The 25,460-nt window shown below is 40.7% G+C and overlaps 1 protein-coding gene across 7 annotated transcripts in view; it reads left to right on the plus strand.

The window, feature by feature from the left end:
* The window catches only part of Atg13 (autophagy related 13), a 39,031-nt gene that overhangs the window by 2,434 nt on the left and 11,137 nt on the right, over positions 1 to 25,460 (plus strand). For 6 of the 7 annotated variants that reach the window (XM_035447143.1, XM_027422513.2, XM_035447140.1 and 3 more), the window contains 6 exons: positions 15,804 to 15,885; positions 17,964 to 18,044; positions 18,663 to 18,782; positions 20,639 to 20,685; positions 21,847 to 21,987; positions 25,266 to 25,306. In XM_035447143.1, the coding sequence (XP_035303034.1) occupies positions 15,817 to 15,885; positions 17,964 to 18,044; positions 18,663 to 18,782; positions 20,639 to 20,685; positions 21,847 to 21,987; positions 25,266 to 25,306 (499 nt within the window). In that variant the 5' untranslated portion in view covers positions 15,804 to 15,816. The remainder of the gene's footprint in view (positions 1 to 15,803; positions 15,886 to 17,963; positions 18,045 to 18,662; positions 18,783 to 20,638; positions 20,686 to 21,846; positions 21,988 to 25,265; positions 25,307 to 25,460) is intronic. The other variant, XM_035447144.1, reaches the window with a different exon arrangement.

Raw genomic sequence — 25,460 nt, forward strand, 5'->3', positions numbered from 1 at the left:
CTTTGTCACAAGAGAAGGGGTGAGAGTGTGGATCACCACTATCTAGAAAAACAACCTAGTGACCATGAACAATTGATTGTTAGTAAAAGTAAAAAGTCCTAACAATTACAATTTGGAAAATGCTGCTTCCCCTTTGGTTCACATATATTTGAATAAAATGCAGAGTTAAAAGTCATTTTACAGAGCCGGGTAGTGGTGGCACACGCCTTTAATCCCAGCACTCGGGAGGCAGAGGCAGAGGATCTCTGTGAGTTTGAGACCAGCCTGGTCTACAAGAACTAGTTTCAGGACAGCCTCCAAAGCCACAGAGAAACCCTGTCTCAGAAAAAAAAAATAAAAAAAAGTAATTTTACAGTCTTTGTAATTTTAAGCAGTTTCAGCTCCTGCTCCTATTAGTATTGCCAGCAACTCTTAAGTCATTTAAAGATAATTTAAGATGGTATTAAGATCAAATACACTAGTCCAGCCTAGTGTTGCACAACTTCAATCTTAGCACTTGGGAGGCAGAGGCAGGCAGATCTCTGAGTTCAAGGCCAGCCTGGTCTACAGAGTGAGTTCCAGGACAGCTGAAATACATGTCTCAAAAAATAATTAGATACTGTTTTAAATAACCTTATTATTATATTTACCTTTAATCTATCTCTCTTTAGTGTGTTTGTGCATGAGTTTGTGTGTGAACAGGCATGTGTGAAGGTCAGAGAACAACTTGTGGGACCGTTGTCTCTACACCATGAAGGTTACAGGGGTCAAACTCATGTCATCAGGCCTGTTTGCAAACACCATTATACACTAAGCCATCTCATCAGTGGCTACTATATTTTTAGAGATTAAATCTAATTTTTCCAGCAGAAATTCTGATTGTGTGTGTGCACTCAAGTGTGTGTATACGCTTCTACACACTTGCATGAAGGCTTACACGTGTGTACAAAGGAATGTACACCTGAAGTCAAAATCAGGTGTTTTCTATTACCATCTTATATTTTGAGACAAAGTTTCTCACCAAACTTGGAGCTTGCTGCTTTGACTGGACTGGCTGGCCAGCAAGCTTCCCACATTCCACCTGTGTCTACCTCCCCCAGGGATGGGTTAGAGGGCTTTCTTTATTGCCTAGCATTTACATGGGTGCTAGGAATGTGAAGGCATGTCCTCATACTTGCATAGTAAAAATTTTTACCAATTGAGTAATTTCTCAACCAGAAATTCTGATTAAAATATTGCATGTTTTCGCCTTTTCCCATTGTTTCCTTCTTGTCTTTTTATAATTAAATGATGCATTTTAATTTGTTTTTTATAATTTATTTTTATTTCATGTGCATTGGTATTATGCCTGCTCATATGTCTGTGTGAAGGTCTCAGATCTTGGAGTTACAGACAATAATGAGCTCCATGTGGGTGCTGGGAATTGAACCCTGGTCCTCTGGAAGAGCAGTCAGTGCTCTTAACCACTGAACCATCTTTTCAGTCTTCTTGTCTTCTTCTTCTTTTTTTTTTTTTTTAAATAATTGTTGGGGTATATTCATGTCCATAGTGAGGAAGTATGTGGAGGTTGGAGGACAACTTTGTGGAGTTAGCACTGTCCCTCTACCTTTGTGTGTTCTGGGTATTGAATTCTAATCTAAGGTCTGCAGATTACTGTACAGCAAGTGTTAGTACTCAGAGCCATGTTGCCATTTCCTTCCATTGTGACCTTATTACCACAGCACTTCTATTGGTACTAAATAATTTGGAAAGGCATCAGATCTGATTTAAGAGTTTTTATGGATGGCTGGTACTTGCTGCCAAGCTTGATAACTTGAGTTTGATCCTGGGGACCCAAGTGGTAGAAGGAAATAAATGACTCCCACAGGTTATCCTCTAACTTCCACACACATGCTACACAAGTGTCCCAGCCAGAAGAAGAGATGAATAAATGTAATTAAATCTTTTGTTTTAAACCTGTTATGAAACTTTCTCTCTGACCAGCATGCTTTTACAAGGGTGGAGTTGAACTTTGCAGTGATATGTATGAGGACTCTCTGGTTACCAGCCCTAGCCTGAGGCTGCATGGGTTAACCTGAGTTGGATCTATGAATTTGGGGCCAGCCTGATCTACAGATCCAGTTCCAGAACAGCCAGAACTACACAGAGAAACCATGTCTTGAGAATTAAAAAATAAAGAGAAATGAGATTTAGAATTAAGTGGTTTAGTAACTTTACTCCTGAGTGTATACTTAGGAGAATTGATACCTGTGTTCATAGCAGCATTGTTTAATAGAGTTAAAACAGAGAAGCAACTCAAACAAGTATATCAGTGGGTAAATGGATAAGAAAAATATTCATAGTAGGCCATATTATGTACTTTTAAAAATTTTATTTGTATTTTATATACAGGTCTCTTGCATGGATATCTGCATGCCAAAAGATTATATCCAATCCTATTATAGATGGTTGTGAGCTACCATGTGGTGGCTGGGAATTAAACTCAAAACCTCTGGAAGAGCAGCCAGTGCTCTTAACCACTAAGCCATTTCTCCAGCCCTTATCTGTTTGTTTGTTTGTTTGTTTGTTTGTTTTTCCCCAAGAAAGGGTTTTTCTAGATAGCTTTGGAACCTGTTCTGGAACTCACTCTGTAGACAGGGCTGGCTTTGAATTCACAGAGATCCGCCTGCCTCTGCTTCCCAAGTACTGTGATTCAAGGCCACCACCACCCGGCTCCAAGTTTGGATTTTTGTTTTTGTTTTTTTGGAGACAGGGTTTCTCTGTGTAACTTTGGAGCCTGTCCTAGAACTCACTCTGTAGACCAGGCTGGCCTCAAACTCAGATCTGCCTGCCTCTGCCTCCCAAGTGCTGGGATTAAAGTCCTGTGCCACCACTGCCCAGCTCCAGCCCTTATCTTCAAAAGAAGAAAATTCTGAACTATGCTGGCCTAGTTAGGATTTGTCAACTTGCCATGGCCTAGAGTCACCTGGAAAGGGAGTCTCAGTTGAGTGATTATCTTTATCAAATTGGTCTATGGGAGATTGTTTTGCTTACTTAATGAAATAGGAGGTCTGTGGACTGTACTATCTCTTATCAGGTGTTTCTGGGCTGTATAAGAAAGCCACCTATGCATGAGTTTGTGTATAAGTTAGCTAGCAAGCAGTATTTTCCATGATTCCTGCTGTACTCCTTTACCAGTGATTTCCTTGGTCACAGGCAATTACTGCACAGAATGGCAAGCAATCAGAACTTCAGGTTCCAGATTCAAGTTCCTGTTCTGACTTTCAGTGTTGGACTGGAAGTACAACATGAAATACCTCCCATGACTTTTTTTTTCTTTTTTGAGACAGTGTCTTACATGTGGCTCTGGCTGCCCTGAAACTCTATGTAGACAGGGCTGGCTGCTAACTCATAGAGATGTGCCAGCTGGGATCTGAAGTTGTTTGCCACCATGTCCAGTCCCAGTGGCTTTTGGTCATAGCATTTGTCACAACAACAAAAAGCAAACTAGAACATATGCTATCATATGAACAGACATTTAGGATGTTATGCTAAGTGAAATGAACCAGTCACAGCAGATAAATGCTGTATCATTCTACTTTAAAATACTGTATGCTTCTGTGATACTTAGAATACCCAAATTCGTGGTCCTTGGTAATTGCCAGAAGCTGGAGGAGTTTGGGAATGGAAAGTTGTGGAGTAATGTCTACACAGTATCAGATTTATATGATGAAAATAGGTTTTGGAGTAGATAGATGATAGTGCTGGTAATATATTGTGGGTGTATTTAATACTATTGAACTCTTAAAAATGGGCAAGATGGTAAGTTTTACTTTTTTGTGTGGTGGTGAGGATAGAACATAATAAAAGCAACTTTAATGTGTTTGCTAGGTAAATACTCTTGGATTTTGTTTTGTTTTAGTGATGTTGGGGATAGAACTCAAGACCTTGCCATATTCTACGCATGTATTCTACCAAGGAGCTCTATACCCCAAACCTCCCAAGATGGTTTTTCTTTGGGGGGGGTGAGGTTTGAGACAGGGTCTCACTGTAGCCCAGGCTAGTCTTAAATTTACTGTTTAGCCAAGGATGAGTTTCTTCCTACCACTACCTCCCACATGCTGTGATCACAGATCAGTTCACCTCACCGGATTTCCTTTTTTTTGTTGTTTTTACAATATTATCTTCCTGGGATTATAGGTGTGAATAACCATGCCTGGTCCAAAATAATGCATGGGTGGCGGGTGGGCAGTGAATATAATATCCATGTGCTAGAGCCTCTGTGCAAAAGACAGAGTAGTACATGGCCTTCTTCCTTTGTGACACTCACTGAACATGGAGCTCAAGCCCACTGATGCTCCTTTTCCCATACTGCCCCATCCCCCCACAATTCTGGGATTGCAAGGCTTACATGGTACATCCTCTTTTTACAGGAGTGATGGGAATCCAGTCTCCAGTCCTCATGTTTGCACAGCAAGTGCTATTAGCCACCGAATTGTCTTCCCAGCCCTGAAGGAAAAAACATTTTATGCCACCTATACTTTACCAAAATAAAATAGAGAAAGAGAACTTGTAGCTTTTGCAGAGAACCCTTGTGGGTTCCCAGTCCCCATGTGGTGGTGGCTCACAACATCTGTAACTGCATTGCAGGGAATCTAATGCTCTTTTCTGATCTCTGTAGGCACAAGGCATACATCTTGTACACATACATACATTCAGGCAAACAGCTCTACACATAAAATTAATATTTTTAATTGAAAAATATGTGCTGGAGAGATGGCTCAGCAGTTTAAAGCGTATCCTGCTCTTGCAGAGAACCTGAGGTTGGTTTCTAGCAATCGTATCAAGTGGCTGACAACCACTTGTAACTCTGACCAGGAGGATCTGATGCCTTTGTCCTCCTTGGAGACCAGCACTCACATGTACATACCCCCACATAGACATAAACATATAATTAAAAGTAAGATACATCTTGGGACTGGAGAGAGGCTCAATAGTTAAGGGCACTGACTGCTCTTTGAGAGGACCCCTGTTCACATCCAAGCACCCACATGCAACCCAACACTGTAACTCCAGTATCTGACACTCTCACACAGACATACCTGGAGGCAAAACACTAATGCACATAAAATAAAAGTAAGTAAATTGGGGCTGGAGAGATGTCTCAGAGGTTAAGAGCACTGGCTGCTCTTACAGAGGTCCTGAGTTCAATTCCCAGCAACCACATGGTGGCTCACAACCATCTATAATGAATCAAATGCCCTCTTCTGTCCTGCAGGCATACATGCAGGCAGAACACTATATACATACATAATTAATAAATCTTTATTTTAAAGTAAATAAGCTGGACAGTACTTTAATTCCACTATTTGGGAGGCAGAGGCAGATGGATCTCTGTGAGTTCGAGGCCAGTCTGATCTACAAAGCAATTTCCAGGACAGCCAGAGCTACACAGAGAAAATCTGTCTCTAAAAACCAGAAAAAAAATAATAAATAAAAATTTTAAAAAGTAAGATAAATTTTTAAAATCTTATTGAAAATTTAAAGTCATAAATAATAACTATGTAATGGTATTCTGAAAGACATTCAGTTTTATAGATAAGAAACATGGCAGAGGTATAATAGCTAAATTGTATGAAGTAAATTTTAAAAAATGGAGGAACAAGAACTAAAAGGGGAGATTAGAAAAAAGAAAGATCATATATAATGTCTTTGTTCCTTTGTTTTCATTTTATTCTGTTTTTGATGTTTTTATTTTATGTGTATGAATATTTTGACTTCATGCAGTGCCCATGCAGGCCTGAAGAGATCACCAGATCCCCTGGAACTGAAGGCCATTCTGTATCACCTTATAGGCGCTGGCACTCAAACTCAGGTCCTCTGCAAGAGCAGAAACTGCTCTTAGCAGCCAAGTGATCTCTGTTCCCCATTTCATGTCTTGATCTTGACGTTTAACTCCATTCAAAATGTGATTTGGCACAGCTGCATTAAAAAATAATGTTGTAGTCCCATCAAAAGTTAAATTACTGTATGATCCTTGAGTTTTACTTCTAGGCATAAACCTGAGGATTTAAAATATTAACATAGAGGCTGGAGAGATGGCTCAGCGGTTAAGAGCAGTGACTGTTCTTCCAGAGGTCCTGAGTTCAATTCCTAGCAACCACATAGTGGCTCACAACCATCTGTAACGAGATCTGGTGCCCTCTTCTGGCCTGCAGACATATACGCAGACAGAACACTGTAAACATAATAAATAAATAAATCTTTTAAAAGAATAAAATAAAATATTAACATAAAAACTTGTACAATTTTTAGCAATATTAGTTTTAGTACCCTAAAAGTAACTCATGGCTGGCAGTTGGTGACTAGGTAACCTCAGCTAGCCCTGAACTGGCAATCTTCTTGCCTCAGCCTCCTGTTTTGGGGATTCACTTTGTTGTTTGACTGTGTATCAAAACAGTTTTATTTTTGGTCAAGAAATGTGATAAGATTGAGCCCAAGATTTATATTCTAAAAAAATAGTCTTCTCTGGGCCGTATGCTTGTTTTATTCACCTTTTAGAAGTTCATACTGAGAGATAGTACTGATATTATCAGTTCAGGCCAACCTACTGTTAGAAGTACTTCCAGAGATGCTTGCTTGCTTGTTTTTGAAACAGGGACTTCCACTGAATCCTATGCTATTCTGGAATTTACTGAGTAGTTAAGGTTGGTCTCAACTATTAAGTAATCCTCCTGCCTCAGTCTCTGAAGTGCTGAGCAAACTCTGCTGAAAGATTTCAACTTATGTTTGTCATGGCACACTGCATAAAACTCTTTGCTATGTTAACTCAAGGATATCCTAGGATGGGATCTTCAAAGTACTGCTAGAACAGTCATTCAGACTGCTTTAAAGCCTGTCTGATATGCTGTGGATTTAGCTGAATGTTAGAATGCTTACCTAAGTAGCACAAAGCCCTGAGTTTGATCCCAGCATCAAAACCCAAAAACATTACAAAAACAAAAATAATTTATTTGAGATTGGTCCACAATGAGATAGACCTCATTTTGCACCTCTGGGTGAAAGCTAGTTAAGTACTCCAACCTGTTGTAGACTATTTGATGGCAAGATTTTTGTCTAATGATTCCAAATATTTATTTATTGGGTTTTTTGTTTGTTTGTTTGTTTTTATGGTTTATTCATCTACTATGTATACAGTGTTCTATCTGCATGTGTCCCTGCAGACCAGAAGAGGGCACCAGATCCACTGTAGATGATTGGGAGCCACCATGTGGTTGCTAGGAACCGAACTCAGGACCTCTGGAAGACCAGCCAGTGTTCCCAACCACTGAGCCATCTCTCCAGCCTTTATTTGTTGTTTTATAAAGCATTTATGGCTGGGCATAGTGGCACTCACCTTTAATCCCAACATTGGGAGGCAGAGACAGGCAGATCTCCTTTAGTTCAAGGCCAGCCTGGTCTACAGAGTAAGATCCAGGATAGCCAGGGATACACAGAGAAATCTTGTCTTGGAAAAAAAAAAAAAAGTGTTTTTTAAAATATATTTTATCGGGGCTGGAGAGATGGCTCAGAGGTTAAGAGCACTGACTGCTCTTCCAGAAGTCCTGAGTTCAATTCCCAGCAACCACATGGTGGCTCACAACCATCCATTATGGGATCTGGTGCCCTCTTCTGGTGTGCAGATTTACATGGAAGCAGAATGTTGTATACATAATAAATAAATAAAATCTTTTAAAAAATAAAATAAAATATATTTTATCTATTATAATTGTGTGTGTATGTCACAGTGCATGTGTAGAAGTCAGAGAACAATTTTTACAAGATAGTTGTTTTAAAGCATTTAGTATGCTACAAGTCTGTGCATGTCCTCCATACTTTGAGCATCTCAAAATGTTACTTGTCATGAATTTCTATTAGTGAAAATGCTTAGGGAGAATGTTGCAGAATTGAAATTTTCTACTTCACAGCTAATATACTGTTTTTATTACTTGTTATTTGTTTAAGTATCAAAGAAAGGTCTTAATTAAATGAGAGTACTTCTCAGACAAAAGCTCCAAGTGGCAAGTCATGGGCAAAGGCTGAAATGTATGTTCAGTGATAGCGTACTTGCCTAGCAAGATGGCAGTGATGGTAGCTTCATTCATGGCTACACCCCAGAGTAGCTTTTTAGTTCTCTTGTATGTGTTTTCTGGTTTTTCAAAACTGAGTTTCTCTGTGTTGCCTTGGCTGACCTGGAATTCACTCCATAAACTAAGTTGGCCTGGAACTCAGAGATCCACCTGCCTCTGTCTCCTGGGTGCTGGGATTAAAGATGTGTGCTGCCATGCCTGTTATAATTGAGTATATCACACAGTTATATTCTACCTAATTAAGACATTTTAGAAACAGTAACACTGGATAAATATAATCAAATATATGTGGATGAGAACCACAAACATTTTGGGAAATATCTGAAGTTATGCATAGTAATGGGTTATGTTCTTAAAGCAAAATATGTAAATAGTCCAGATCCTCCTGCCTCAGCTTTCCAGTGCTATGATTAGATTTTTCATAGCAGAAGTCCAACTTACATGTTCTATAAGCACATTACCAAGAAAGGGTCAAGCTTGAGAAGTAGTTACAGAAGAGTCAGTGCAGGTGAGAGATGGGAGTACTCTGGGATTGAATGGCCTTGATTTAAGCCAAGGAGTAACCCAAAACCCTGTGGCTTTAGCCTAGTTCTCTTACGGCAATTATATTGTCTTAAAATTCATCTCACAGGGACTCTCCATCTTTAATGTAGGTAGTCATTTTAGAAATTAAAATGTATTGGTTATGGTAGATTTAAAACAAGGCAGTGGAACTCGAGAGGTGGTTCAGCAGTTAAGAGCACCAGCTACTTCTAGAGGACCCAGGTTCTATTTCTAGCACCCATATGGTGGTTCACTCCAGGCCCAGGGAATCTGATGCCCTTTTCTGACTTCTGTGGACCCTGCACACATGTTGTATCTAGATACACACGAAGGCAAAGCACACATAAATAAAATAATTGAAAATTTTAAACATGGGCAGTAACTGGCCTTCATAGTCTAAAAAAATGAAAGTCCAAACTGTACATTGTAAGGAAGAAGACTCTAGAATGGTATCTGTTTTTGTTGTTGTAGCTTATTTGTTTTGAGCCCAGGCTGTCCTGGAACCCACGATCTTCCTGCCTCCGTTTTTCAGTGCTATGATTAGATTTTTTTCATAGCAGGAGTCCAACTCATGTGCCTCTCTGGTTAGTATTTCCAGAATTAAATGTCAAGGGAAGGGAATTGGAATCAGATACCATAGCTATTGTATAGCTATAGACTAGAGTAAGTGACAGGTATTGGTAGGAAGGAATCAGATTTATTCAAGGGCCAATATTTTGTAAATATTGGCTGTTCCTCAGAGCTCCATCTTAGGGGATGTGCAATGGACATGTGTAGGGAGGTTGGAGAGGAGCAAGGCCAGGTAGCCAGGGTGTCAAAGTCCCTGCTCAACAAATAGCCTCTCATCAAAGAAGGGTCTCTGCTATAGGAAGGAGAATGTGACATAGTGGGGTGATTGCAGTTAACCATCTGTTAATGATTTAGTTCCCTCAAGTGCCCTCATTTTAGGAAAGGCAACATACTCATTACTTGCACTTCTATTTGTTTGGCTGTCTTGTTTCTCAGCAAGTTGGAATTGGAATTGTTAATTGTTCCCTGTAACTGATATTGTCCTCAAAACCTTGGCTGAACTAATAGAACTAGTTTCCTAACATGTGTGTCCCATTCTGGACTTGACAAAAGGTCACTGCTTGCCACTTTCAGTGACTAAGCTCTGCCTTGAAGGTACCAGTAAGACCTGTTACCTTTTCAGAATCACTCCCCATTTTCTCTGCTGGCATTGCATGGGGATAACTGAAAGTCACCCTGAAGAGTTCGTCAAAACTTCTGGCTCATAAACAGTCTGATGACAGTGCTTTACTATAATTAGTCCTCAGTGGTCTGCTTGAGCTTTACAAACTAAGCTTGCAGAGGGCAAAGTAACCATCCAGGTGATTTCTTCTAGACAAGAAATTCTGGCTGCATTACAGTGATAGCTGTGAAAAAGAAGCCCAGCAAATAGATTTTCCAAAGCAACATTTAATAACTGACTGTGGTAGCAAAGGACAAGAAGAAAAGTTCAGTTGAGATCTTCTTACTTTTCTTTACTCTGTGTATGAGTGTCGGTGGGTGTGACTGGCACACATGGGAAGATTGTCAGTCTTCAACTTCCACCTTGTTTGAGATAGGGTCTCTTGTTTGATGCTGCCCTTTGTTTTCCAGGGATTCTACTGTCTCTGCCTCTGTAGAGGCACTGGAATAACAGTTGGACACCACCACCCCCAGATTTACAAATTCTTGAGATTTGAACTCAAGTCCTCAAATCCCGCCCTCTCAGCCATCTCCTTAGCCCCATGGATCTCCTTTTACTATTCACACCAAGTTTGCTTTTTATTCTTAGGGTACTCAAAAGAGCAAAACAAAAAGAAAGCTACTATCTGTCTTGCAAAGGCAAATTTAATGTTTAGGAAGCAGGTGTAAGGGAGCAGCAGACACTGATGCCCTAGATACAGCTTTTTTCCCCATGGGGGATCAGCACTTTTTGGACCTCAGTAATTGTAGCTACCCATTTTTTTCAGTGCTGCCAGTTGTACAGAAAGTCACAAAACTCATAATGCATATACTCGTAGTTCTTGTGGCAAGAAGATAATAACTGTCTTCTTGAGTGTAAAGAATAAGGGCAGTGTAACCCTGCAGTGCATTTTTATCTCCTATCCGTTTCTGTATTGCTTCAGAACCGTGAGGTGGTGAACCCTTTTAAAGGACATTACAGTCGTTTACAGTTCCAGATTGGTTTTATTTTTGATCCTACAATTGGACAGCTAGGAAATAAATGTTCTGATGAGCTGAGCAAAAGAGTGTTTATAGACAGAAAAGGGCTCAAGAAAGCAGACACACACACACACACAAAATTTGTAGCTTCATTCTGAGCCCCGTGTTTTTGAAGTCATATCCAGAAATATCATTGCCCAGACCAATGTCATGGAGTTCTTTTGTCTGTTTCTTCTAGTGCTTTCATAGTTTCAGGTCTTAAGTCTCTAGCCCATTTTTAATTGATTTTTTTTAATATAGTGAGACATAAGCCTCTGGTTTAATTCTGTATATGAACATCCAATTTTTCCAATACTGTTCATTGAAGAGACTGTTTCTTCCTTTTCTGAACTTTTTGTACCTTTTTCAAAGTCATTTGACAGAAAATGTATGGGTATATTTTTGAACTTTTCATTCTGTCCCTTTGGTCTGTGTCTACATTTATGTCAGTACCCTACTGTTTGGGTCACTCTTTGTGTATTTTGAAGTAGGTGGTGTGATAATCTATCTCTGTTTTTATTCTTTTTGTTCAAGATTGCTATGGCTCTTCAGGGAGGTTTTTCCGATTCTATACATGTTTTAGAGTTTTTCTTTCAATTTCTGTGATGAATGTCATTGGTATTTTGATAGGAATTGGGCTGACCCTGAAGATCAGTTTGAGTAAGCCAGTTTTAAGATTGTTAATTCTACTCCATGAACACAGAATATCTGCTTACTTTTGTCTCTGATTCCATTTTGATTGTTTAATAATTTTCAGTGCTAAAATCTTTCACTGCTTTGAAATTAATTCATAAATAGCCTTTTTATAGCTGTATATAGGGGATGTTCTCTTACTTTTCCTATTTATATAGTTTGCTGTTGGCTTATAAAAGGCTATTGATTTTTGTATTTTGATTTATCATCATGAAATTTTACTGGATTAAATTTTTTAAGTCTAATGGTTTCTTTTTTTTTTTTTTTTTTAGAGTCTTTAGGGCAGTGGTTCTCAACCCTCCTAGTGCTTTGACCCTTTAATACAATTTATGTTGTGATGAACCCAACCATAAAATTATTTTCCTTGTTACTTCATAACTGTAATTTTGCTACTGTTATGAGTCATAGTGAAAATATATAATACACAAGATAACTGATATGCAGCCCCTGTGAAAGGATCATTTAACCTCCATTTTTTTGAGACAGGGTCTCTCTACATAGCCTTGTCATAGAGCTCCCTATGTGAACCAGGCTAACCTTGGATTCACAGAGTTCCTCCTGCCTCTGTCTTCAGACTGCTGGGATTAAAGTTATATGCCACCATGCCCAGCTGTTTTTTTTTTTAATTTGTAAACTTGTTCTATGCAAACAATAATGGTTTTCAGTTTTGTTTTGTTGTTGTTTTACTACTAAGAATTAAATCTAAGCTACATGCCTAGCCCTCCTTTTCTTTTCATTTTGAGATAGCCTCATTGAGTGCCCAGGCAAGGCTCCAAACAATCCTTCTGCCTCTACCTCCCAAGTTCTCAAGTCATAGGTGCATGCTATCATATTTGACTTTTAACTACTTCTTTGCCATTTGAGTGCATTTCCCTTTTTTCTTTTTTTTACAATAATTTATTTAGGCCAGGCGTTGGTGGTGCACGCCTTTAATCCCAGCACTCGGGAGGCAGAGACAGGTGGCTTTCTGTGAGTTCGAGGCCAACCTAGTCTCCAGAGCAAGTGCTAGGATAGGCTCTGGAGAAACAGAGAAACCCTGTCTGAAAAACCAATAATAATAATAATAATAATAATAATAATAATTTATTTAACTTTATTTTATTCACATTGGTGTGAAGGTATCAGGTCCCCTGGAACTGGAGTTACAGACAGTGAGTGCTGGGAATCCAAATTCCTGTCCAGCAAGTGCCCCCTCCCCCAGACAGGGTTTCCCTGTGTAGCTTTGAAGCCTGTCTTAGAACTAGATTTTGTAAACCAGGCTGGTCACAAACTCACAGAGATGCACCTGCCTCTACCTCCCAAGTGCTGGGATTAAAGGTGCATGCCACCACTGCTCTACCCAGCAAGTGCTCTTAACTATTGAGCTATGTCTCTAGCCCTGCGTATGACTGCTCTTAAAAGCCTGTTATTCCCTGAATTATGAGAATAATGGTGGTCATGAGGCTTCAGAAGCAGGCCTGAAGAAGCAAAATGTTTCTCTGTCTTTGACCTTCTTCTGTTTTTATCCATAGCTCCATTTTCTCCCTCAGAGATACTACTAAAATGACCATTTTTCTTGGGCTGAGGAGATTGCTTAGTTGTTAAAGTGCTTGAGGTCCCATCCCCAGAACCTACATATAGCTGGGCATAGGAGGTCAACTTGTAATCTCAGAACTGCTGAAACAGAGCCATGTGGATCCCTGGGGCTGATGGCTACCCAGCCTAGTCTTCATTGTGAGTTCAAGGCCAGTGAGAGACACTGTTAATTGTGTTAGTATTGTCCTCTGACCTCTGGCAGAGTTTTCTCTAATCTTTTGCTGCTATGAGACACTGCCCATAAAGAAATTCAACTTTTTTTTTTTTTTTTGGTTTTTCAAGACAGTGTTTCCCCGTGGCTTTGGAGGCTGTCCTGGAACTAGCTTTAGTAGACCAGCCTGGCCTTGAACTCACAGAGATCCACCTGCCTCTGCCTCCCAAGTGCTGGGATTAAAGGCGTGCACCACCAGCCCGGCTAAGAAATTCAACTCTTATCTTGTCTGGTAGGACATCATAAAACTTTAATTGTAAAACAAACAGAAACCTCCTATTGCAGAAGGCTTCTGGACTCCAGCAGCCTGTTTGTTTCCTCATCCAGGCTGCTTGCGTTGGCTCACACTCTCTTTATCTACTTGCACATCCATGTGATTGCACAACTTCCAGTCATGACAATGAAATGAAGTCTGGTTTTCAAATTGAAAGGCTCTGCTTCTCCCCCCCCCCCACTCCTATACATTACATGGAAGATTTCAGATGCCTTCAAGATTTAGTTCCACACTTAACCCACCTTCATGGTCAAGGAACGTAATTGCTGATGGAGCAGTTATTAATACTGTTTGTCTTAGATACTTTTCTACTACTGTGTTAAAGTACCATGAGCAAGGTAAGTTACAAAGTGCTTAATTTGGAGCTCACAGTTTCAGAGCCTGAGAGTCCGTGACTGTCATGGCGTGGGGTGTGGCAGTAGGCAAGTGGGCATGGTTCTGGAGCACTAGCTGAAAGTTCACATCTTGATCCACAAGTCTGAGGCAAAGAGCTAACTGGAAATGGCTAGGGCTTTTGAAGCTTCATACACACCTCCAAGAAGGCAAGACCTCCTAATTCTTTCCAAATATTTCTACCTACTTGGGGCCAACTATTCAAACATGAACCCATGAGGACCATTCTTTGTTTACCCATTTCCTTAAAACCAGTTCCACTTTTGGCTTCCCTGTATGTTGTAAAACAGTGGTTCTCAATCTATACCTTTGAGGAGTAGAGCAACCTTTTCACAAGGGTGGAAAAGGCCATCAGAAAACCCAAATATTTACATTATGATTCTTAACTGTAGCTGATTTACAGTTATGAAGTAGCAATGGTTGGGGGTCACCACTACATGAGGAACTCTATTAAAGAGTCGAAGCATTAGGAAGGTTGAGAACCACTTGTAAAATGAAATCTCATTAAATCTTACTAAATTTGCTTTTTAGTTACCCACGTGTAAGCACTGACACAGCTGCATGCCCTTTCTGCAGTGGGTCTCTATAGTCAACTCTGCTTCTAAAGTGTCTCCCACCATGCTGTTTCCCCAATCATGTCTCTGCTGGAGCTTTAGCCTCGACCACAAGCTTGGATTCTTGCCAAGTACCTAACTGGTTTCCTTGATTCTCATTCTGCAGAATCAGTCTAGGTTATATCAGTCGATAAAGTTATCTTTCAGATGAAGCGCTGCTCCTTTGACACAGTAGATACACATCCCACTGTGATCTGTGCAATAGCTGTTTTACTTCCCTGTCCATTCAGACCCTTTGAAAAATGAATACTTCATAGTTCCAAACATCTTTTACTCCCTGTTACTAACATGACAGTCATGCTCTTCTTTTCCCAAATATTTTATTCCTTATTATCTAGTCATTTCAAACTAGTTCATACCAGTTCATTCTAGGATGGATGAGGGAGGGTGGGCACCCATGTGCTTTGGAAATTTGTGAACTTCCTCGAGATTTAAGTGTTCCCATATGCGTTTGTTATTCTGAAGAAAGAATTTTTCAAGTCACCAGTTTCTCAAAACAGATCTGGAGCCTTAAAAAGTGATATTGATCAGTGACCTTTTGAAGTAACATAGATTAACTCATTTGTGTTAGTAAAATTTCTCATTAAAATTAGATAAATTCTATTTAAAGCTCAAAGTTTCAGAATCTGGCTAGGGTAATTGTTCCGTGCTTGTTGGTGGTGCTTAGTGCAGGGTGGTGAAGTGCTGCTTATTGTGCAAGTTTGAGGACTTGAGTTTGAATCTCAGAACCCGAATAAAGCTAAGCATAGTCATGTGGATCTGCAAGCCCAATGTCCTATAGCAAGATCACTGTGGAGATAGGAGAATCTCCAGAAGCCCACAGGCCAGCTAGCCTGGCAAGTGCAACAGCAAACAACAAAGAGCATGTGGAAGATGGAAACCAGCATTAGAGTTTGTCCTCTGACGTTTGCATGTGCCCACACTCAACTTCAGAATGAGTTTAATTGACCTCATCATTTCGTAGGTTCCTAGATATGACTGTTTGTGTGGGATTCATTTCCTCAAGAGATAGTATTTTAATATTTTCTCCTTTGGTATCTTTAACTGAAAGAAATTTATTCTCTCCCACTCCCACGTGACTGTTGTACAGCTAGTAGGCTCCCGTCTGTCCTCTGACGTCGTGATCTGTTTTTAAAAGGATTAGTCACATTTGTCATCACTTTTCTTCTTTTATTCTATTACAGGTTCCAATAGGCAATGGAAACTGACCTCAATTCCCAGGACAGAAAGGACCTGGACAAGTTTATTAAGTTTTTTGCACTCAAGGTATTATGTCCATTCTCTTGGGCTGGGAACAGCTAGAAATATCGTCCATGCTTCTCCCGTAGAGAGCCTCCCTTGGAAACGTAGCATAACAGCTTGCAGCTTGCCCATTTTCAGGGATACTTCTGTCTGTTGTAAACCAAACTGTGAAGTGTGGGGGTGGAATTGGGGGTGTAAGCAAAAAGTAGCTTCCAATTTTCCACAGCTACTTGTTCAGAAATTTTTTTTGTAAGGCTATCTGTAGAAATGTCAAACTGTTATGCCAGGTTATTGGCACAGTATATTCCCTTGGGGTGGGAACAAAGACTGTGAACTGGAATGGGCAGCCTTTTAGCATCTTTCCCACAGCTTCAACTAATACTAAAACTCCCAGTGTATTAGTTGTTTTTCTCATTGTTGTGACCAGATTCTTGACAGGAAGCAAGGGAAGGGAAGCAGGGTTTGTTCTGTCTCTTCATTCAGAGGATGTAGTCCACTATGGATGCTGGAGGCTGCTTCCTCACATCACACTGGATCAGGAAGTAGAGAAAAGAAAATTCCAGTGCTCATCTGGATGACTCTTGTTTTGAGATAAGGTTTCACTTTCTAACTCAGGCAGACTTCAAACCTGTGGCAGTCCTTGCCTCAGCCTTCCAAGTGCTAGAACTACATGTGTGAGCACTGCTCCATACTCCTGTTTACTGTTTCACGTTGTTGTTATATATTTTCTGTGTGTGTGCGCGTGCTTGTGTGCACGCACTTGTGTTGAAGTCTGAGGACAAGTTGCAGGAGTCTGTTCCCTCCTTCCACCAGGTGGGTCCTGGTGATTGAATGTAGGTCCTCAGGTTTGCTGACAAATGCATTATTAATTCACTAAGCCATCTTGCTAGTCCTTAAAATGTCAGTCGTGTGTGTGTGTGTGTGTGTGTGTGTGTGTGTGTGTGTGTGTGTGTGTGTGTGTGTATGCATGCTCACTCGTGTGTATGTATACACTTGTGCTCAGATGGAAACGAAGAGGATGTTGAATCCCTTAGAGCTGGAGTTACAGGCATTTGTGGCATACCTGGCTTTTTGTGTGGATTCTGGCATCCGACTCCTGTCCTCATGATTGTGAAGCCAGCATTCTTCACTACTGTCTACTCTCCAGCTTCCTTTCTCCCTTTTTAGTTAGTCTAATACTCTAGCCCATTGAGTGGAATGGTTCCACCCGCATTCACCCTCATAGACAAACCCAAAGACATATTTTAATAATACTATGCAATTTTTGTTAAATATTGTTTTTTTGGGTGGGAGGTTTGGTTTGGTTTGGTTTTGAGACAGGGTTTCTTTGTGCAGCCCAGGCTGTCCTGGAACTTGCTCTGGAGACCAGGCTTGCCTGGAATTCAGAGATCTATTTGCCTCTGCCTCCCAAGTGTTGAGATTAAAGGTGTGTGCCACCACCACCCAATTTAATTTTTTGACAAATTTTTAATGCAAAAAAATTGACAATTAAAATTAACCACCCTACCAATTTTTGTGAATTTTTCTCTTTACAGTAAGTGGGAAATTCCAGGTCTATTTTTAATATTATGTTTTTTTAAATCTAAAGGTCATTTCTACCTGTATCACTCTTTCCTTGCAACAATTACTGTGCAAGCCATGCCATCAATTCTGATGGTAAAATGATCTGGAAGACAGACACAAGCCACATGAGCAAAGCTGTATGGATAATTGTGCAGTTCTTGTTTTTAATCTATTATGATGACTCAAATTTGTGTCAGTGGATAATTATTAACATCATGGCTACCATGTGCAGTTTTCCTTCTGCCATGTGAGACGACTCTAGAATATAAACCTCAAACTGCTTTTTACTGGCTGATACCACCCTCAGGAATGCTTAGAGTATTGTTGTGTGTGCACTGTCTTTGTCTACTCTTATGCTTCTGCACCTCCCTGGAGTATAATTATGACTTAGTAGAATTAGCTAGCAGAAATTTTAACCCCATAAGGAGGTAAATCATTTTCTTTTTCTTTTTTCTTTTCATTTTCTGCCCCCGCCCGCCCGCCAGCATTGCTCAGGCTCTAACCCCAAACCATTTTTTTATTTTGTGTTTTGTTTTCAGACTGTCCAAGTAATTGTCCAGGCTCGCCTTGGTGAAAAGATTTGCACCCGTTCATCTTCTTCCCCAACCGGTTCAGATTGGGTAAATTCTTATTCTATGATAATGGCTGTGTATACTGCCGTTGTGTGTTAAAGGGAATGAATATAAAATGCCCTACTGCCATGTAAGGTGTACTGCTTATGGAGTTGCTAATCAATTGGCCCATTTGTATACAAAGTATATACATTCTTTATAAAAATTAGTCCTCTATTTATTTAGACCTTAACTTTCTGTTGTTACATGGCAAAATACAGTACTGCCTGGTAGTTAATCTGTGTAATGGGTAATTAACCTTTTTGCCTGAGACTTGGGCTTTGGTGCAGACTGCTTCCCATAGGGAAGGAAAAAGTGGCTTAGTGTTACTTTAAAAAAATAATAATTTGTTTATTTTTCTTTTATGTGCATTGGTGTTTTGCCTGCATATATGTCTGTGTGAAGGTGTCAGATCTTGTAAGTTACAGACAGTTGTGAGCTGCCATGTGGGTACTGGGAATTGAACCTGGGTCCTCTGGAAGAGTAGTCAGTGTTCTTAACTGCTGAGCCATCTCTCCAGCCCAGCTTAGTGTTCCTAATCAGCTAAAAGCAGTACCCATATGCACTACTCTGTGTTCCCATAATACTTCTTGAGAGGATTTCACACAGAAATATCCTGGTTTTTAGTTCAATTTAGCAATCAAAGACATCCCAGAAGTCACACATGAAGCAAAGAAGGCCCTGTCGGGGCAGCTGCCTGCTGTGGGGCGCTCTATGTGTGTGGAGATATCACTCAAGACTTCTGAGGTAAGGCCATGCTGGCCTTGGTCATCATCCCCTGCTTCTAGTTCATTTTTAATTTTATTCATGTTCCTTTTCTTTAATAATTTCTCATCATTTTTTGAAGGAATTAGGGATGGGGAGGGCAGGGGGTTCGAGACAGATTTCTCTGTGTAGCTTGACTGTCCTGGCACTCGCTCTCTAATCCAGGCTGACCTCAAACTCAGGGATCTGCCTGCTTCTGCCACCCGAGTTCTGGGATAAAGGTGTTTGGGACCACCGCCTGGGAGGAGTGGTGGTTTTTATTTACTTTTTTTTTCTTTCTTTTTTTTGCTATGCTGGGGATTAAACCCAAGTGTTGCCCATGCTCATAGAACACAGTAATGGTATAAAGCTGAGAAATTACGAATTTAGTCTTTTCTTGCCCGCTTGTTCAGAATAATGCACAGAGGGACAGTTTGGGTAGTGTTATCAGCTAAAATATTTTTTTTGGTGGGGAGGGGTTCGAGGCAGGGTTTCTTTTTGTGGCTTTGGAGGCTGTCCTGGAACTAGCTCTTGTAGACCAGGCTGGTCTCGAACTCAAAAGAGATCTACCTGCCTCTGCCTCCCAAGTGCTGGGATCAAAGGTGTGCACCACCACCACCCAGCTTCAGCTAAAATATTTTTAATTTAAGGTGATAATAACCTTTCCTAAACTGGTGATGTTACTTAAAAATAGCATCTGTAGAATTAAAGTGAAACGCTCTTCTATCACTTGAAAAATGTCTGTCTTTCAGTCAGGTGGTGGTGGCACATGCCTTAAATCCCATGCTCAGGAGGCAGAGGCAGGCAGATCTTTGTGAGTTTGAGGCCAGCCTGGTCTACAGAGGTAGTTCGAGGACAGCCAGGGCTACACAGATAAACCCTGTTATGAAGAAAAAAATAAAGAAGTCCATCTTTCTAAAGGGCAGGTTGGAATGAATGAATGAAAATATATATATATATATATATATATATATATATATATATATATATATATATATCCGTCTGCCTCCGGAGTGCTGGGATTAAAGGTGTGCACCACCAACGCCCAGCCTTCTTTTTATTTTTCTTTTAAATCCCTTTCCCTAATAAAAACCCCTCTGTCAGCAGGTGGATGGGCTACAAAGCTACAAAGAGAAACCCTGTCTCGAAAAGCCAAAAAAAAAAAAAAAAGGGAAGGGGGAAGACCAGTCTCCAGAGACAGGAACAGCAGGAGATAGAAAAAAGGGGGAGAGAGGAAAAGGGGGCGACAGAGAGAGAGAGGGAGAGAAAGAAGGAAAGGAAGGACGAAAAAGAAAGAAAGAAAGAAAGAAAGAAAGAAAGAAAGAAAGAAAGAAAGAAAGAAAGAAAGAGGAAGAAGAATGGAAGGTGGGTATGTCCTTTTGAAAGGGAACATAGTGAATGTGGCTGCAGCTGAGGGCATATCCTGTCAGAACCCCAAGGACAGGCCAGTACAGATCCCTGAATACTGTCAGTAGTATACAGCATAACCATGAACAGTAGCCTAGAATGTGGAGATTTCCGCTAGTGTAGTTGAGTAGTACATTCATGGTGAACACCAAGGCCTAGAGTTAATCCCCAGTACCACAAAAGAAAAAAAAAAATCAGTCTCTCTCAATCAATCTTTCTCCCTGTCTCCCACCTCCTCCCTGTAATTTTTAGTTAGAAGGAAAATTCTGTGGTATGTTTGTTTAAAAAATAAGATAAAAACAGTACATATAGCATGATCCAACTTTTAGAAAAACTGCTGTTTCTAAATTGTTTTCTTTTTTATTTGTAGTCTTCAATATTTCTTGTGATTGTATGGTGACAATTAGATACTTTGTAATAATTGAAGTGTATTTCTCCTGTCCCCTCTGCAGGGAGATTCTATGGAGTTGGAGATTTGGTGTCTTGAAATGAATGAGAAGTAAGTGTTTTTGTGTTGGGCTTCTTGGTGTGGTAGCTGGGGATAAGCAATGACATCATGTGAAAGCAGGCTTTGTTGTCGGCCACAGAGAGGCATTCTGACCTGTCAGCAGAGCCAGCAGTCTGCTACGATTTGCTTCATGATTGGCTTCCAGCCTAGGCACAGAGATGACCTTCAGAAGGAGTATGGGTCCAGAGCAACTCACTCACAGTTGGGAAAGGAGCAGCAGCAATGCTGCAAAGGATTTGTTGTTCTCCAGGGGTATATCTTGTTCTCTGATTAAGCCCACTGTGAGCTCCTACCACATGGTATTATGTGGGGCACCTATTTGGGGAAATCTGCCCCTACTGCTCTTTTGTCCACACTATAATGGGTTGGAATGTTACCTCTTTCCCCTGTTTTGTGTTTGAAGGCAGATTAGCTCACCACCTGTCTGAAGCTTGAGTTTTTAAAAAGAGCATGTGTGAGATATGGGCATTTGTTTTTCTTGAGTAGAAAACAGTTGACAGGTTATCCAAAATTTTTGTAACAAATACATTTTTTTTCTCCAAATTTTCTATATAGAATTAAATAGCTCCTAAGACAAAACCTTGAAAATAAACAGCAGATTGAGTATAATTTGCAATATTATAGGTTGGTTTGTTGTTTTTTTTCAAGACAGGGTTTCTCTGAGGCTTTTGAGGCTGTCCTGGAACTATCTCTTGTAGACCAGGCTGGTCTCGAACTCACAGAGATCCCCTTGCCTCTGCCTCTGGAGTGCTGGGATTAAAGGTGTACGCCACCAATGCCCGGCCTGTTAGGTCGTTTTTAAGTGTACTTTTTTTTAGTAGATTCTTCTGGTGCTTATCTATATCTAACATGAAAAGAAGCATGCTCTAGCTTACTTCAGCAGTTTGTTGGTAGAGCTCTTTTTTTTTTTTATATGGTTTTTTGAAATAGGGTCTTTCTGTGTATCCGTAACTGTCCTAGAACTTGCTCTGTAAAGCTCTGGCCTCAAATTCACATTGATCCACCTGCCTCTGCTTCCCAAGTGCTGGGATTAAAGGCATGTACTACCACCTCACAGTGATAGAGCTCTTAAATGCATCTATAATTTAGAATGTGTTTTGCAGAGTTGAAGCATTCCATAGCATAGGTTGACAGTGTGTTTTTGTTCCTCAGGTGTGATAAAGAAATCAAAGTTTCCTACACCGTATACAACAGACTGTCGCTGCTGCTGAAGTCTCTTCTTGCCATAACGAGGGTGACACCAGCTTATAGACTCTCCAGAAAACAAGGACATGAATATGTAATATTGTACAGGTAAATATCAAGGGTCTTGATTTACTCATCAGCCTCCTTGCAGTATACATAGTGTGTCTGGCATTCACATGTTCTATGATTATGTTTTTATACAGACAGTTGACTAGTATTGTTTCTATAGTTTTCCAGCTTTCCCAGCTTTTCAGACTCACCAGGTCCACTGTCATTTTGTCTCTGTGCAGTTATAGCTCTTGTTGAATGGTTGTTGAGGTTCTGCAGACATATGTTTCATAACTGGAAAGGGAGTTTAAAAATTTTTCAACCAAGCTTTGGGACTGGGGAGATGACTTAGTAGTTAAAGTGCTTGTCATGTAAGCATTGAGAACCAGAGTTCAGATCCTCAGAAGTCACATAAATGCCAGGTGGGCATAGCATCCCCTCTAAATCAAGGCCAGCACTGGGAAGGTGGAGGTGGGTGTAGATAGATTTTTCTTTGGGCTGCCAAATCACAAAAGAAACAACAGAGACTTATATTTAATTATGAAAGCTCAGCTGATAGTTTAGGCTTGTCCTGCTAGCTCTTAGAACCTAAATTAATCCATTTCTGTTCATCTACATGTTGCCAGGTGACTCATGGCTTTTACCTCTCCTGAATGTCTGTTCCCTCTGTGTCCACTGGTGATTCTGCCTCTCTTCTTCCCAGAGTCCTTTCTGTCCCTGGAAGTCCCATCTAACCTCTTCCTGCCTAGATATTGGACATTCAGCTCTTTATTAAACCATTCAAAAGGTGCCTTGACAAAGGTACATCTTCACAGTGTAAACAAATACTCCACAATAGGTGGGACCCTAGGTAGACTGGCTAGCCAGACGAGTTGTGTCAGTGAGCTGTGAGTTCAGTTAAAAGACCCTGCCTCAGCTAATAAGGTGGAGCATGACGGAGGAAGATTCCTAACATCAACCTAAGGTCTCTACACAGGTGCAACTCTGCACACGTGTTCCCAAACACTTAGAAACACTCATACACATCACATACTCATAAGAGAAAGACAACAGCAAATGACTTTCTACGTCTGGGCATGTAGCTCAGTGGTAACGGACCTGTATAGCACAAGACCCCGGTGTATTCCTCAGCAGTATGAAAACGGAAGGAAAATCCATTTAGCCAGGCATGGTGGCACACACCTTTAATCACAGCACTTAGGAAGCAGAGGACATATGTCTTAGTTCAAAGTCAGAGACCCTGTCTAAAAATTAATTAATTTTTAGAAATTTTCTTTCTGAGACAATCTAAGTACTACTGTCCCAGAGCTTGCTATGTAGACAAAGATAAACTTGAACTCAGAGAGATCCTCCTACATCTGCTTCCCAAGTGCTAGGAGTGAAGGCATGTACCACTGCGCCTGGCCAATTTTAATTTTCTTTTTTGTTTTGTTTTTTGTTTTTGTTTTTTCGAGACAGAGTCTCTCTCTGTGTTGCTTTGGAGCCTGTCCTGAAGCTCACTCTGGAGACCAGGGTGGCCTCAAACTCACAGAGATGCCTATGCCTCTGCCTCTGCCTCTGCCTCTCTGCCTCTCTGCCTCTCTGCCTCTGCCTCTGCCTCTCTGCCTCTGCCTCTGCCTCTCTGCGCCTCTGCCTCTCTGCCTCTCTGCCTCTCTGCCTCTCTGCCTCTCTGCCTCTCTGTCTCTCTGCCTCTCTGCCTCTCTCTCTGCCTCTCTGCCTCTCTGCCTCTGCTTCTCTGCCTCTGCCTCCCGAGTGCTGGCATTAAAGGTGTGCACCACCAATGCCTGGCCCATTTTAATTTTCTTAAAAAATGTTTTTTGCTAGTACATCTGTAATCCCAGTGCTTGGGAGATGGAAGCAGGAGGATGAGGAATTGAAGATCATCCTTCACTATATAACCTATGTGAGTCCAGCCTGGGCTATGGGAGACCCCTGTCTCAAACAAACAAATAAGCTTTTCATGTTTTATTCTACAACCTTCTCTCTTCCAGAGCTAAATTCAACCTTTTTGTCTAACAAGCTGATGATCCAATTTAAGTGTACTTTCCCATAGCTAGAAGGAACTGTTTAGCAGTTTGTCCAGATATTGTCTTTGGGTCAATAATTCACTTCTGCACGTTGTATGAGTTCCACTTTAGTGCATGCACTATACTAGGCACAGAGGCTCTCTACTTAGTGTTTTGTTTTTGTTTTTTGAGGAGGCATGTTTTTGAGACTGGGTTTCTCTATATGGTCCTGGCTGTCCTGGAACTCACTCTGTAGTCCAGTTTGACTTTGAACTCACAGAGATATGCCTGCTTCTGCCTCCCAAGTGCTAGGATTAAAGATGTGCACCACCAAGGCGAGCAAGTGTTTCTGTTTTAACAAGGAAATTTGATACATGTGATACATGCATAAGCATAGTTAGGATCAGGCCTTTAAAACTGCATAGCAACGCCAGGGAAACGTGCTTAAGAGAACCCAGAAAAGAAAAGTTTTCCCTGGAGTAAGAAGGAAGGTGGGCCTCCTGGAGGAAGTGATATTGAGCTGCACTGAGGTGAACACAGTGTTAGCAAGTAGAAATGCAAGAAAATGATCACTGACTACACATGGAGGGGACAGTAGCTGCCCAGGCAGAGGTGGGCAGGGTGCGGTATCAGAGCAGTCCTCATTTTACTTTGCCAAATGGGCTTGAATGGAGGAGTCTGGGAAATTAAAGTATGAGAACAAGATGGGGAAGTCAGAGTTCCTGAATCATCCAAGAATGTTTTGTGTTGGACATGAGCTGTTGGTTTAGCCTTTGTCAGATGTAGCACTGACTTGTAGGACTAGCATATTAGTGTGGATGGATCAAAGAGACTTGCCAATTATACTGAAATGATCCTAGGCTGAGGATATTTGCAAAGTCATCCTTAACTCTCTTAACAATACCTAATAACCTATGTCTTTTTTTCTCAGATGCCAGTTTGAGTGTTGAAAATTACTAGACTCTCACTTGGCTATAATAGATTTCTTTCTGTTCTTCACTCATTTCTTGCTGTGTCAGTTACTTTTCTTGTTGTGGCCAAAAACCTTACAAGAAAGAACTTAAGGGCAGATGAGATGGCTCATCTGGTAAAGGACTTGCTACATAAGCCTGCATGTTTATGGAGGTGCTGTCCATGTCTGCCATCTCAGCCCATCTCCTCATCTCTTCCTTAGCCATCACCATATGGGTGTTCACGCCTGAGGCTCAGCTGAAGAAATGTGCCCGTGCAGATAAGGGAAGCAGGGCATGCTTAGGCTGTTTCTCGGCATTTTAGACATAGTCTTTGAGAATGGAGAATATGGTGTCATTTCTTTTTCTTTCTTCCCTACAGGATTTATTTTGGCGAAGTTCAACTGAATGGTTTAGGAGAAGGTATGTATGTATTTCAGGCCAGAAACACTTGTAGTGCTAAGAGCTGTACTAACTTCAGAAATGAACTCAGTTGCTACTTAGATCCATGACTAACCTTGTATAACACATACCATAGCTTGAAAATGTATAATACAATAAGGGAAAGGTAAGGAGC

This window comes from Cricetulus griseus, chromosome 6 (genome assembly GCF_003668045.3).
Source record: "Cricetulus griseus strain 17A/GY chromosome 6, alternate assembly CriGri-PICRH-1.0, whole genome shotgun sequence".
Taxonomy (NCBI): domain Eukaryota; kingdom Metazoa; phylum Chordata; class Mammalia; order Rodentia; family Cricetidae; genus Cricetulus; species Cricetulus griseus.